Source organism: Halichoeres trimaculatus, unplaced genomic scaffold (genome assembly GCF_033239565.1).
Source record: "Halichoeres trimaculatus isolate MK-OKI-2021-1 unplaced genomic scaffold, fHalTri1.1 fHalTri1_scaffold_14, whole genome shotgun sequence".
Lineage (NCBI taxonomy): Eukaryota > Metazoa > Chordata > Actinopteri > Labriformes > Labridae > Halichoeres > Halichoeres trimaculatus.
In genome coordinates, this window is record NW_027437192.1 from 18054832 (window position 1) to 18070821 (window position 15990).

A 15990-nucleotide genomic window follows, 5' to 3' on the forward strand; every position below is an offset into this window, starting at 1 on the left:
AATATCACTTAATCAGGCCTTTTCTAACATAACAGACATTCTACAAAATAAGTAATAAAAGTATGCATGTTTAATGCTGATTTTGTATCTGATAAATATCGGTATCAGCCAATACTCAATGCCGCAGTATCGGTATTGTATCGGAAGTGAAAATGTAATATCGGGACATCCCTAACTTTTTTTCATTATTTTGTATATTTGCATCTGTGTTTAACTTGCTCTTAATCTTGGTTCACCTTGTAAAGCTTCTGAGTTTTCAAAAAGTGCTCTATAAATAAAATTATTATTCTATTAAGTATCAACTAATCCAATTCACACATAGCTAGCATGGCCTTCGGGGGCAGATTCAGTTTAACATTGTGCCTGGTGGCCTTCAGCAGCAGGACCTGTGATCAAGCACCAAATCCCTCTGATTTTGACCCAAAGATATCTGAATCTTCCTCACACACTCACTTGATGTGCTGCATTTAATCTGAACAAATGATAACGCTCAATGTAAATGCTGGTGAAACACAGGTACCACTCATTCCCTGAGTCCTTTAATACATACTAACTCCTACCTGTGTTTGGCCACCTTTGCTGTCAAAGCCAGACGTGTGTGTGTGTTAGTGGGAGAATCCACTTTGACAAACCTGAAACAGCAGTGGCCAGCCAAATGTCCATCAGCACAATTACAGCTGAACTAAAAAGAGGAGAGCTGGAATGACGTCATCTCTATGTGAAAAGTGTTCCCGTTGCCAAGTCGGAAAACTTGCCTTAACAGCAATATTTCTATAAACATATAGATATCAGACAATAATATGTATTTGACTGATTTAGTGTGACAAACACTAGTCAGAAAAGCTCAAATAAACTTAATATTAAAGGAGCTTGATTACTGGTTCTACCTGGGGCAGCCATCTTTGATTGTGAACTCAGCCGTGGTGAGGACCCACCAGCTTTCCAGGAGAAGATTCTGACCTCGAGGGCGTTCCAGCTGAAATTTCCCGTAATTTTAGACTTCCAAGTACAAATGGAACGCACCAAAAAGCTAAAATGAATCAGCATTGTTTTCTGAATCTAAATCATTGATTTGTTCTACTGTGGACTGGAATAAAAAACATTATGCGCTGGGTGGTTAAAGCAGCAAGCTGGAAGCTACACTCTGGGATCTGAATAGTCAATGAGGACTCCAGCTCAGAACAAATTAAAGCAGTAAACTGAACAGCTGTGTGTGGGGATTATAACTCTCAAAGCATGCTAGAGGAAATGAAAATAAATGAATAAGAAACTGTCAAGTGTCGAGGTTATGTGTGGATTTATATTCATTTAAAAAGGATTTGAAAATTGGAATTGACTGAGCTACAATCTAAGAGATCAGAAGAATGTTGTACACTTGAAATGTACTCGTGTCTTGACTATTGTGTAATTGTAATGACAGATAAAAAATACATTTTCAAAAAACAAAAAGTAAACTTAACTGTTGCATGAGATGGGAGAGTTTGGGGCATTGAATCACATCTAATGCTTTCCTGTGAAGTAGGATTTAGATTGTGACCTGCATGGAAAATGTGGCAACACTCATTATTTAGAGCCCTCAGGACAAAACACAATTATTTCTGTTTGTAGAGTAAATAAAAAAACACACTTGGGTTGTTATGACACCATAGACCCAGGTAAGATTTCAGCTCCCACAAGGGGTAAGACACTGAATTTTAAATATACTGAATAAATGTTTAAAGAGTTAAAAGAATCTCATGAAAATTAGTCCTCTAATTTTTCCACTTTGACCCAACTGCCTCTTGGCGTCTACTTTGCTCACTTTCTGTGTCTCAACACCGTTTTTTTTCTACATCATCTGATGCTGGCTTGACGTAGCTGATATCTGATCTGGTCTGCAAGACCCTGGCTGCAACCCTGAATTCCATGAACCAACCGTTTGCTAACAAGAACATAAAAACACCCTCCCCGTAGCTTCACACTAAAGCTCTAGGAAAAAAAAACAAGTAATACCTGAAAATGATCCTAATCTGATGAAATTTTACAAATTAGCTCTGAAGGTTTAATAATAGCTTGAATCACTGCCTCAGCTGGACCTCTCCTTACAATCTGAAGCTGACAGACACACACCAGTCTGTTTAAATCCCACATACGCAGACAGTGTGTTTACACTGGAGACAAACAGGCTTAATATGCTCAGCACATGACACATGGCCAGAGCCAGCATTCACAGACGCAAGACTCATAGTGAGCAGTCAGCGGCACACAAACCTGGCTGCTGCTTGGATCTCTCACACGGTAGAAAGAGAGAGGGGGCAAGAGAGACAGAGGGGGAGGCAGAGGGGGTCAATCAGTGTGTGCTCAGAATAACCCCCAACCCAGCAAACGTAACCAGGACGACCAAAGAAGGACGCGAGCCCTCAATGGAGCTCTTCAGCTGGCACTTACAAACACACACACAATTTTCCCCAACTCTGTTTCTCCACCCGACACCTTTGTCCCCCCTCTGCCTCCCCCTCCCCTCCTCCCCCCGGCCAGTCAGCATTGTGCTCCAGATGAAAGTGCCTCTGTGTGTGTGAAGGGCAGGGCGGTGCATGGTGTGGCCTGGGACAGACTGAGTGCCAAGGCCACGGGACTTGTGGACCCTCCACACAAGTCAGGGGTGTGCTCACACACACACACACACACACACACACACACACACACACACAGACACAGACACCTTATCAGTTACTGACAAATACAAAAACTCACCGTGCAGCAGGCAGTCCCCTCTTCCCGAGGTCTGCTCGGACCCTCTCTCCAACGTGACGATAAACATCCACCAATGTTGTGATGGAGGCTTCTCGTACCTACACACAGCAGACATTACCCCGTTAAAAACAACATATAAACACACACACACCTACACACTGAGGCCTGAACACAACACTTGCTCTGGTAAATCATGTAACAGTCTGTTGTTGAGATTATGGTTAATTTCTCTTTATAGTTCCATACAGATTACACTCTCCCCCTGTTGTCTGGGATTACCCAGATTTAGGGCTACAAACACATTAAAGAATAATCCCTTCAGGGCCCGTTTTCATTCCTTTTAATGTGAGCCAGCTGATTTGCTGGTGGTGTTGAGAGAACTGCTTCTATTGGGTAGTGGGATGCTGTTCAAGGCATTCTCTGTAACTGAGGGTGGGCGGGCCTGTTGAGGATGTTGATTGGTCGGGGCAGTGTGTGGGTAGATAATCATTGGGTAGACAGCAGGAGCAGATTTCAGCTTTGGGGTGCAACTCCACAGGAAGTCAAACCAGCCTCTCCTGATCACTCTCTCTCACACACACACACACACACTGAGCTAGTACCCTTGTGTGGGTTAATGGTTGGGTTTTGGTGCTCGTGATTCAGCAGTGAAGTTGGGTGTGTGGGGTGGTCTCTATAGAGCCCTTCTCCTCACTAATGACTGTCATGATCACAGAGCTGCCTTAAGTTTCCACCAACACACTCTGGATGATCACTGATAACTGAACAACAGTCTCTACAGAAGGATGCACGCCGCACAATGACCTCTGACACACAAATATTAGCGGTGTTTCTGTCATGTATGCTTTGTCTTTCTCACCTGTGGGTTCTGGTCTCCAGTCAGAGTGCAAAGATGAGGAACGAGTTTACTGAGGCTCAGCGGCTGAGCTCCGTACCTGAAAGAGACAAAAAGAGGGGTGATAGTTATTCATCTGAATGTAGCCCAGATATGATCGTCTCTGCAGTCAAGTATAAACCCTGACTTTTAATTTTATCGTATTTTGCAGAAACAAGGAAAACACAAAGGAAAAGTGAGCTCTGTTTCTGTGTAGATCATAAAAAACACACATGGCTTGGTACAATATTGGGAAAAATGATACTGAGACGTTTTAGTTTCCTGCCATATATACTGCGATATTTCTAAAGTTTACAGCTTCAGTCTGTTCATCTGAATTCTCCCTCTACCTCTGTGAACGCTTTTTACGACAGCAAAGAGTTTTAATCATGTTGATCTCTATTAATTACCTTCACCAAGGAGGTTTTGTTTCTGGGAGAGTTTGTCTGTTTGTCTGGTTGTCTTTTTGTTTGTCCCTGAACAACATAACTCAAAAAGTAACAAGCGGATCTTGATGAAATTTTCAGGAAATTTTCAAAATGAGATAAGGAAGAAGTGATTAAATTTGGGAGGTGATCTGGATCACTGTCTGGATCCAGGATTCTTTTTAAAGGATTCTTTATCATTGTGAGATAGGGCTGTTTTCACCATATGTGTATAGAACTCCACGATAAATGGTTGGATTGCTTTGCAAAACAATACAAGACAAGGTCACCATAATTTCTGATGGATGCAAAAGCACGATCCAGATCCTGACAATATTCTGGATACTAAGATCTGGAATATGAAATATGTACTGGATTATCATAACTTTCAACACTGTCAGGTAACAAATCATCGTACAAACCTGTAACTAACACCAGGTTGTAGCAGACAGTCTGCTGAAAGAAAGTATAACATTAAAGCAGGACTCAGGTGTTTATAATATTTCCTGCAAGTGATTCTTCTCACATCAGGTCAGACTTTTTAATAACTTGCTCCTGCACAGGGGTTCCTTCATTTGAGTTTCCGTACACGACCAAATAATATGATGAAGATATTTATGAAATATGTTGACATGCTGCGCCCCTTTAGCCTGGGTGTGAGAGCCAGATACACAGCAGGAGCGCGCACATTCAGGCTAAGCAGATGCACAGTGGCTCAAACAGTTTGTCCTCCATCATTTTGCCTTTTTTGTAGGCTTGAACAATATTTTTCCAGAGATGTGAATCAATGAAAAGTAATGTTTAAAGACATTTCCAGAACAAGCATAACATATCCCATATATCCCATACCCTTGGATATGAATATTGCACAAGCCCATGTAGCAATGGCAATACTGAAAAAATAAATCATGCAGCCCTTCTTTGTATCACACACTACATTCACAGATTTTAGATCGAAATGTCTGAAAGAGCTTAATACACAAAATCCAGAATAAAGACTGAATCAAATGCTTTGAAGTGCAGCATAGAGAACCATAGTCGCAGACAGCAGCAGAGCAGGTTTGGATTCATGTAGAGTTCTGCTGTCCTCTGTTAATGTCAACATGCTCTGGTTCGACTGGAGTTAAACTTGTAGTTTCTTTATTCATGGGTAACACCCTGCACTGTTCTGTGTGCCCCAATCAAAGATATCAGTGTGTCACTCAGCACAGTGATTATCTGCTAGAATCATGGCCTAGGAGAAGATCACACTTTACAGCTTTGTTGACAAGCAATCAAACTCATCACCCATCTATTATTGATCCTCACATGGAGACTGATGTGGTGTCTGTGTTGTTATATCGTGTACAGCTTTTCAGTAAATATCACCGTGTATTCAGTTGTGTAGTTACCCTTACTGGGGCTTTGTTTACATGCAGCTCTTTATTTCAAATTTAACAGAGATCCCGATGCTGGTATCAGGTATTGGTGGGAAGGGGCCGATCCAGGCATCCGGCTCTACGACGTTTTTTTAGCAGCCCTCTCGGCTACTTGATTTGGAATGTCAGCTCTGATGCACTTTGTTTTTTTGCTGCATTACCAGTCTATGGGGTTTAAACGTTTACAACTGAACAGTACTTTCTGTATATTCTGAAGCATTGTTTTTACCAAACTGCTGGTAAACACTGGAATTAGACATGCTCTGATCAATCGGCCAGCTGATCGGTCGGTGCCGATTTCCTTGATTTTGGGGGATCGCCCATCCTTACATATAAAACTGATCGTGTATACCTCTGGGAAGGTCTAACAGCCGGCCATTGTTGCTCTTTGCTCTGAGACCTAAAGCTCAGGACACTTCATTGGTTGTTTATTTTAAAACATAAAGATTTTATTGTTTCACAGGTATTGTCCAATGATTTTCAATAAAATACGATTATAACATTGAAGGTATATTCTGTCAGTTATAAAAAAAAAGAAATTAAAATCTGTATTGGCCCAAATTGGTATTGGCAGGTCAGGCTTTTTTAAGATCAGTGATTGGCCAGAAAATTGTGATTGGTGCACCCCTAATTGGAATATTTTATAGTTTTAATTAACATTAACTTCAGCTATTCCATATTAATTTTTGCCTTTTGCCCCAAAATAATACCAGTCTTATCCCACAGTGGGGCTTGCAGGCTACTATTTCACGCTGATATCGGGACTAAAAGCCCAGGTATCGGGACAAGAAAAGTTGAGTCAGTGCATCCCTACTGTATCATACAATGAATAGAGCTGAGCACCAATGTAGCTCTAACCCTGCTCTCATCTCTGCATGTTTGTCTTGTACATGTCTAAGTTGTGTTTTGTTTTGTTTTTTGTTGCCAAATATCTCAATAAGCTTGTACAGTCAAATGTATGACTCATGAGGACTGGGCTGTGAATCAGCTTATCTGACACTTTCTGGCAGGCAGCAGTTTCATGCACTAAAAATGAAAATATGGATATTAATAATACTCATGTACATTGTCTTGTTTGCATCATGGCTCATGCAGAGGAAACAGTATGAATTTCCGCATGTCTCAGTATTAGATGGTAACTCTTCAATGGAGCTCTGACACAGAAACAGATTTATAAAAAAAAAGAATGTTTACATTACTTTGAAAAGTTTTACCACTCAGAATCAGTGTGCTCAGATTTTAGCTTAGCAGACACCTTTAGGTAGCAGATTAGCATCTCGCACAAATGTGTCATTTTCCATTTGCAAAAAGATGCTAAAATTAGCACTGGCCCACCAAATGCCCTGATTTGCTGCATCTTGTCACCTGCAAGTAGAATAAATAGTGAACCACACACAGCAAATCTGAGCTGGAGTTACACTGCAGCTGTGTTAGTTAGGGGTTTTAATGGTGTTATCAGACAGACAAATGCAGGTTCACTGTGACAGGTGTGTCGTTAAAAAAATGTCAGCTTATTTTCCCAACTCTCTCACAGCAAGGACACAGTGTCATGTATGTTTTAGGACTGTAAATGTCACATGAATAAAGTGGTGCCTCTTGAAGCACGTGCGCCCCTCTTACAGCTAAGAAGATTAATCCTGCAGACAGAGACTTTGTGTTTCTCCAAGAGAGAAAAAGGAGCATGCTAATGTAGTGAGGTAGTAATACAAACTTTACTTCAGACCCAAGATCAGAGGTTTGGTAGAAATTAAACTGAAGGGATGAAAATGATAAAGTCTATAAAATGTATTCTTTAAGGTAAAAAGCAAAAACAACAATAAAATATAAGCTGCATTTTAAGAATTACTGTATGTTTCCATTTTCAATAAATTAGAAGAGTTTGAGGACCTAACTCACAGTAAATCAGATATCTGCTGCTTGTAACACCTTTAAATCACAGTGATCGCATTGCATGCTGGAAGTGTCAAAGATGGAGAGGAGGAAGTTACTCACGTGCTAAGCGTGGCACTGAGGCAGAGGCAGATTCCCTCTCGACTGCGGAAGTTCTTGTGTTTGAAACCAGGAAGTAGCCTTTCCCAAACATACTGGAGGGAGGAGAGTAGGAGTTGGAGAAGAGATGGAGGGAGATACAGACAAAAGGAAAAAGTCAGAGGGGCTCATCAGAAAAGGTTCTGACAAACAGCTTGTTTGGGGTTTGAGCAGATAATAGAGTTCAGGGTAGAGCACAAACTGTGAAGACGTCTGTGTGTGTTTTGTGTAGATAAGCTAAAGCAGACAGGGGATGTAGCAGGCGTAGTCCTTTTGTTATCCAGAAGAGGGAGCCCTGAATGAAGAAAATCTCACAGCTGAAGTGTTTACTTATTGATGTGGAGGTGGCTGTAATTTGTCTGCAGCCTCTGATTTGAAACTTGATCAGGAATTCTTCCAAATACCTGCAACTGGGCTGAATTGGTTTGCTGTCCAGTAGCACAAAAATAAAACCTAACAGTTTACCTCCTTTAAAACCTTCAACTATCTTCTGTCTGTAACTGAACTAATTAAAGGAACAGCTGATGAACAACCTTTTATTTTAACATTTAAAAACAAAATTTGCCTGAACACAGTTTTGAGACATTTTTATTAAAACATCATGTGTGCTCACCATGGGCGAGGCAGTCTGCTCCATACAGCGAAGGATCAGAGCTTGGCTGTTCTCCCTGACCTGGTCCTTCCCATCGCCCAGCCTGTCCACCAAAGCTGGCAAAACTGCAGACGAGAAAAAGAGGTCAACCAACAGGAAAAGACCAGATGCAGAGTTGTGTTCGTGATGGAAGTCTATGAAATGTGAGAAAATGCTGTTTCATGCTCAGTGTTTGTATCAACCACACATGATGCTGTGTCTCTGCTTTGTGTCAACGACTAAGATATTAAAGACTGCCCCCAAGTGGAGTGCTTTTAAAAACACATAAATGAATGTACTAAGACACACAGCATGTTAAGTGTTGGTCACAGTCTGTTGTTTTGTGATATAGACAAAAACTTGTAACGCAAATTGTTTTAACCACAATCCCTACGCGAGGCTCTGATGAGACGAGAGAAAGGACAGGACAGGAAATGAGAAGTGGACCGTGACTAAAATAATGTCAAGATCATGGAATGCTTTCACGTCAGTTACACTTTATCACACACACAACGGCTTCAGCGGCATAGCCTACGTAACGCAGTCACACACACGCTGTAAAGAGTCTTTAAATGCTGGCATCCAGTTAAAGTATGAGGCTTCTGGCAGCGGTACGAGTGTTTCAAACGGTTACACTAATCCTCGACAAAATGAGGAACAGCGTTAGCAGAAGGGCTCTCAGCTTTGAAAGTATTTTCAGCTTTAATATCAGATGAATATGCACTCGACAGCTTTGTATTTGAAGGGCAGATTTTTTGTGTTTCTTTTAATGAAAGGATGAGTCTGTTAATGTAACATATTCTTTTCCACTGTCAAAAAAACTCATTAAAAGACTAAAATCAACAAAAGATCATTTGTACCACAGGCCTGAAACAGTTTACTAATCTGTGTCAGAGACTTAATGTCCAAAATCTGTTTGATATCTGTTTATGACTGGCATGTCCCCTCAATATGATCAATGAGAGCTACCCAGCTTTAAAAATGCCAAATAGTTCAATCTACAGTCTAAAAGAGTCCCAAACAATGAAAGATTTACTTCTGTGCAAGAAACATTTGCTAACATCTAGGGAGTTTACTCTTTTTCTTTAATAAAAAGAGGAATTTGTGACCTGTTTTAAAAGAGTCACATCTTCAGGGCAAACAAAAAGGTGTTTGGAGGGGAGCCAAGAACAGGATGGGGATGGAAATAAAGTTTTTCTGTGTAATATAAGAAAACTTTCTATGAAGGATAACATTGTTCAATACGTGGATGGATCTTCTGCTGGCAAAAACAAAAAATGTGCATAATAGTTTTTCATCATACTCATGTCCAATTCCTCATGCTTTCCATGCTTTAAACAAAAAAAATATTACTACAGCGCTTAACAAATTTATTTGACTGCCTGTCAGGAGAACAAGAAAACCAACAAGCAAAATGCTTTAATACAGGCTCTTACTTTTTCTCCAAGTTCACTACAACTCAACATTTGATCAGAAGTGAAGAATTTTAAATTGAATTTACATTTTTAATCCCAAATTTGAGCCAGAAAACCAGTTTTCTGAGAAGTCAGAAATTAAACAAGAATAACAAACTACCACCACTATCACTAAATAAAAACAATTTTATGTGTAGGAATGAAAATGTGCCTTGATTAATAAAATCTTGTATCTCCAAAATAAAAAAAGTTACAAATGGAGCTGCCGGATTTGTCTTTGTAATGTTTCAATGTCCTATGCCTTAAAAATACTCTAGTATCAAAAAGCAAAGAAGCTGAAGAAATAAATAAACTGAAAGCAACGTTTTTAACCCAAAGCTGCTGTGAGTTGAGAGAATAAGAGCAGCTGTGGTTGATCAACAACGAGATGAACTGAAGAGAAAGAGTAAGCACAGAAGACAGGGTAATATAAAAGACTAGTAATGTGTAATTTTCTGATTATGTAGTGTATTGTTCAGTGTTTATATTCTTAAAAGATGTGTAATGTGCCAGAAGATGCCAGGTTTCTTTTGTCCTGTTTGTTTGCCTGCCGTGTGTCTCACTGCTCGGCCCTTTGTCACAGCCCCTGTATGACTTCCTGTTATCAACAAGAGGTTGGCAGATGCACTTTTTTGAAACTCTCTTTGGCTTCTTCAAAAGATACATGTTACATTTACAGCTTTTGCAGACAGACTGAGAACAGAAAGACAGACTATGATGTCACCTGGTTCCTTCATGTTTATCAGATCTGTCCTAAGGACTACGATCTGTGACCCTAAACACATGAGCAAACAAAACGTTCAAAACCACAACAACTGAGTCAAAAACACTGAGCTTTAAACTCAAAACTGCTTTTAGAAATAAATCAGATACACTCACTCCTACCCACATTCTTAGTCTGTAACTTCAGCTGGAGGAGTGATGTCATTTGCCCTTTTCCTGTGCTGTATGCGCGCCCGTGCGTTAATTATGTTACCATAACACATGGTTGTCTTGGCAACAAAGGACAATACCCTCAAACAGAGAAATGACAGGGGGGGCATTGTTGCACGCAGCGTCATCTGCAGGAGTAAGCATGGAAATATAGACACGCACGCTTACACACTCCGCTTGTTTGTGGCAAGTTCGTGTGAAGTGTTTCATCATTCTCAAGCTGCTGCTCGGCCAATCACAGCACATGATACGGTGCCACAGCAATGACGGAGGTATTAGCAGGTTAAAGTGCAGCCGTGTGTAAATTATGTTACACCTCCATATGTCAACTCACACATCTGGGAGTTACAGCACAGATAGACCTGCACACACACACACACACACACACACATAGTGAAACAGCAGCAGGCAATGAGTCAGTTCTGTAGATCAATACAATCACTCAGTGTCTATGATCTCATCCTCAGCCCTTCTCTCTCTCTCTCTCTGTGTGTGTGTGTGTGTGTGTGTGTGTGTGGGGGGGGGGGGGGGGGGGGGGGGGGGGCAGAGAGGCATAGAGAGAAAGAGTACAGGAAAGAAGAGATGGCAGTCAGATGGGAGGGAGTATCCAGAGCCGGTGATGGCTCAGAGAGGTTTCTTGCCGTCAATGTGAAACACACACTTCCACTTGCACTCACTCACAGACAGAGCCAGGCCAAGGCACAGCGAGCAATAGTGTGTGTATGTGTGTGTGGCGACAGACTTCTCACAGTATGACAGGTCCACTCGTCCCAAAGCTGCACTGTAGGACTGTTTGTGTGTGTGTGTGTGTGTGTAACAAAAGAGCCCGTCTGGCTGACAAAGACAGCTGGTGACACCTTAAGCTGATGCACACAAAAGTCTGCCGCTGACATAACACTCATGCACACTCACCGGGCATGGAATGTGATACAGGACTCAGTGTGTGAGGTCATTTAAGTGTGAGGAGTGGTTTTGGGGAGGAAAAGACGGAGCTAGAGAATGGTAGACGACTCAGAGACTAAATATAGAGACCAAAGGATGTCTGAGAAGCAGAGGGGAGAGCTGGCTTCAGAGCAGCTCCGAAAAATGGACAGACATTGGCCAAAAATTCTAAAAAGACTAAACAATAATGAACAACACCACCTTCTATGTATCCAAGAAGTGTTGTTATTTCCAGCTTTGAAAATACTACAGTTTTCTTTACGTATGCATTTATCACTAGTGCTGTACCATTGAATCACGATCACAATCACGATTTGAGAACACGCAATTATGTAACAGTACAAAAGGCTGTGGCTTGCGATTTGAATGGCTAAATTTAAAATAATAATAACAATAATAACAATTTAACAAAACAAAGCAGAGATGACCAAGTGGTCTAGGTCACGCTCCCTGAGATTCGCCCCTTATGCGGCCTGGGTTCAAATCCAGCCTGTGGCCTCTTTCCTGTGTCTCACTCCCCACTCTTGCCAGCACTTTAGTCCTACTTTAATGTTATACTTCCTTTCAGCAGACTGTCTGCTACAACTTGGTGTTAGTTGTGGGTTTGTACGATAATTTCTTACCTGACAGTGTTGAAAATTATAGCGATCTGGTACACATTTCATATCCCAGATCTTAGTATCCAGAATATTGCCAGGATCTGGATCATACTTTTACATCTGTCAGAAATGATCGTGACCCTGTCTTGTATTGTTTTGCAAAGCAATCCGACCATTTATTGTGGAGTATTTGCACATATGGTGAAAACGACCCTATCTCACAATGATAAAGAATCCTTTAAAAAATATCCTGGATCCAGACGGGGATCCAGATCACCTCCAAAATTTAATCACTTCTTCCTTATCTCATTTTGAACATTTCCTGAAAATTTCATGAAGATCTGTTCATAACTTTTTGAGTTATGTTGTTCACAGACAAACAAACTCTCTCAAAAACACGACCTCCTTGAGGGAGGTAATTATTATCAAATGGCTAATTTACTGCCTTCTGTTTATAAACAATACAACCCCTCTGACGCCCGTCTGCTGCACTGACTCTGCGTGTGTATGCGCAGTCTGCAAATGAAAGTAAAAGTAAACCAATAAAAATAACCCAGAATAGCATAAAAATATTTCTCTTACTCTTTGACACAAAGCACCTTGAATAGGGATACACCGATCACAATTTTCTGGCCAATCACCGAACTTTATAAAGCCTAACCTGCTGATATCGATTTGGGCCAATACTGATTTTTTTTTCTTTTTTGCAAAATTGTACATGATAAAATTACGGGATCAACAGGCTACAGCTTTAACAAACAGTACAACTGACAAAAACTAAACATGACCAAAACATATCTTTTCCTGAATCATTTAAAACTAAACTGTACCTGAAAAGTATGTCTACTTTCTTAAGTTATACTTTCAAATTCAAATTGTACAAAATTTTGTGGTTTTATTCAAAGAGTAAATATTAAAAAAAAAAAAAAAAAATTTAGTCCATTCTGTAAAAGACTGTCAGGTGATCATTTTTTTTATTTTTGGTAAAGTTTGTCTATTTCTTTCTCCTGGTTAAAGCCTAAAAGGTTGTCATAGCAGGGGTGGGCTGTATTTCTCACCTGTGCCCAGGTATCCTTTGAACCGCTCTCCCATGCGGTCCACAAATGCACCACAGATGTCTATCCCCAACAACGCCACCTGGAAAACAGAGTGAGACAGAGGCAAAGGTTATTGAAGGTCATAGGTCTTAACTATATATAATTATTAAACTAAATGCTTTAGGTAGATAACAGCTGCAGGAGGTTCTTCTGCTTTTTAATTTCAGCACATTTCAACCGCTGCAACGGATTTAACAAAATCCTAACTCTGATCTTGGCAAAGCAAATGGATTTTACAAATGCTGAATCACACTGCTGCCCCACTTCTGCTGACTCTGCAAAATGTCGAGGCTGTGAGAGGTGAATTTTTCATCTTCAGTCAGTCTGCCAACCACTTTTAAATTTGAGGTCCCAACATTCTGACATCAGGATGAGCCCTTTGGCGCTAGAGACCGACTCATACACTGTGTCAAACTGATGCAGGACACAGCTTTTTAAGGCCGACTGAAGCAAGGCGACCAAAAAAAAAAAACAGGAAGTGACAAGTCTGTGCCACAGGAGTCACATGAAAAACACAGAAATAAAGAAAAAGAGTTTTAGAAATACACAGTGATAAGATCATTCCACTGACCCTACAAGATTATTTTGGATGTCGTAGAGTGAGCACAGATGAATAGGGCTTTCTATGTGTATAAGTCAACTGTTGGGCCCCAGTGCACATTCATGATCTTGAGAGGTGCAGTGCAAAGTAGCTTATACACAGGCCTACTATTCCTTCTGCCTGTTCAGTTTGCTTTAAGTTTGAATGAACAAATAAAAAACAGGTACCTCAAGCAGCTCCACTGCCGGGTGGAAACACGGACATAGAGAACAAAGCTCCAAAAACAAAAAAACAACCAAATCGTTTTAACTTCAGGTCTACCATGTCACTCACCAAACAAAACAAAGCTATATATATGTGGTATATATATATGTGCATGGTTAAGAAGTAAAGTAGCACTTTGTAAAGTAAAAATCTCCTAAAGTCTGCCCGAAAAAAGTCCCCAAAGATCCCAATGCTCAGTGCACCTAAAAATTTAAAATTATATACCAACTTTACCCTTGTTTCCCTTTTCAAAGCTTGCTTGAGCTTTGACGTCTTTAGAAAGATATGACAGTTGTAATATTAATACATCAATTTAATGTTTAACAGTTACGGCTGCGGAATACAATGGTTGGTCAAGTGACATGCGGGTGTTGATCACCAAAAGACTTTTTTTTTTTTTTTTACGGAAATAACACCAATTTGAGGGATGGTTAACGACAGACATTTAGTGAACAGACGTTTTTGTGGAGAAATCCAGAGTTTACCCCAGAGAAGAGTTTAAACACAAAAACGACTTGATGTTAATAAGACTGGTTAAGAGTGTGATAATATATTAAGCATAAAATCTGGCAGTTAATGTCATTTATTTTGCGTTCAAACCTTGTTAAACAAGTTTGATAAAGCAGTCACATTTAATAACAGCTGCAGACGTTGCTGGTGTTTCGGTGTAAAATGTGACCTTGCTAGCTGTTGACTGTAAGCAGACAATGACTGACATCTTTGGCTGGGAGTCACCAGTTAGCATAGTCACTTTAAAACACCAGTCGCTCTTTAACGGTCAGTACTCGATAAAGGTTGATGGTAGGCCTGTCACGATAACAAATTTTGATAGACAATAATTTTCCAAAATATTATTGCCGATAAACGATATTATTGTCAATAATATTTTGATTTTTTTTCAATTTTTTCATTGATGTAATTCTGATAAATGGGATAATAAAGTGAGTACATCATATCCAAAGCAAGAAACTTTAATTTCTTAAGAGTATTTAACTGTAATTAAAAGGTCAGGATCTTTTAAATAAAATAAACAAAAAATATAATAAATTTAACAAACAAGAAAGAGAAAAAAATACAATGAAAATGAAATGGACTCTTTTTTAGAAAAAAATACATTTCAATGAAAATAATTAATACTAAACAAAAACAATAAAACATAGACCCTGTCTCTAAAGAAAAAACGAAACTCCAAAAAAAAAAAACAACAATAAAAAACTATAGCCTAAATAAAAGGGAGTTTATACAGTTCCTGAATTGTTTGTAACATCTACTTTTTCCCAGTCAATCCGTACTGTCTGTCAAACATTTTTAACATTTCTGGCTTTCAACCGTGTTGAAGGGCTGCATTTCTTAGGCAATGTAGCTGTCTTTGAGCGCCCACCATTTGACGCTTTTATTTCTATTTACTTTGCCGACCAAAAGCCTCAGTAAGAGCGGATTGTCAAAGAACAAGGCTCCGCTGCACCTCCCCTTCTTCTTCGTCGCCACTATTTTCAAACAAATGCAACATATCAGCTCGTTGGTGTTCATGAGCTCACACTTTGTTCATTCTGATAAAAAACAAAATATTCCCACACTGGGACTGTGGCAGGCGGCTTAAGAACCGTATCTTTCGTGCCATCACTCATATTAGCGTGTGTTTCCTCCTTACCCCTTAGGACGCTTGTTTCAGCTCTCTCCGTGTATATGCGCAAGCAGCCCCATCTTCACCCCAAAGATCGCTTTTTTGACAGATGCTCACTCCGCTATAAATCCGCTATAGAACCTAAGCACCCCAATGTTAGGAAAGATAGACGTAGTGAGCCTCTTCTCATTAAGCCTCTTTGGTCGAAAGAGAGGAGGAAAACAAACATGCATGCACGTGTCAGTTTATCAAGGCTGGCAAACTTACCAAGGACGTTTTTATTTATCGATCGGTTAATTGATTTATTGATTATCGTGACAGGCCTTGTTGATGGTATAGTTATGTTTCTGACAACTGATCAGCTGTTTAAGGTTTGAACTTCTGGTTTAAAGAACATTAACTTGAATGGAATTAAATGTCACCTCCA

At 40.0% G+C, this 15990-nt stretch overlaps 1 protein-coding gene across 26 annotated transcripts in view; it reads right to left on the minus strand.

Annotated features, from left to right (window-relative positions):
- Positions 1 to 15990, minus strand: part of clasp2 (cytoplasmic linker associated protein 2) — a 76114-nt gene that overhangs the window by 54781 nt on the left and 5343 nt on the right. For all 26 annotated transcript variants that reach the window (XM_074686369.1, XM_074686365.1, XM_074686364.1 and 23 more), the window contains exons 2-6: positions 13096 to 13174; positions 8092 to 8195; positions 7443 to 7534; positions 3593 to 3668; positions 2734 to 2831 (exon numbers count right to left, since the gene is read on the minus strand). In XM_074686369.1, coding sequence (XP_074542470.1) covers positions 2734 to 2831; positions 3593 to 3668; positions 7443 to 7534; positions 8092 to 8195; positions 13096 to 13174 — 449 coding nt within the window. The remainder of the gene's footprint in view (positions 1 to 2733; positions 2832 to 3592; positions 3669 to 7442; positions 7535 to 8091; positions 8196 to 13095; positions 13175 to 15990) is intronic.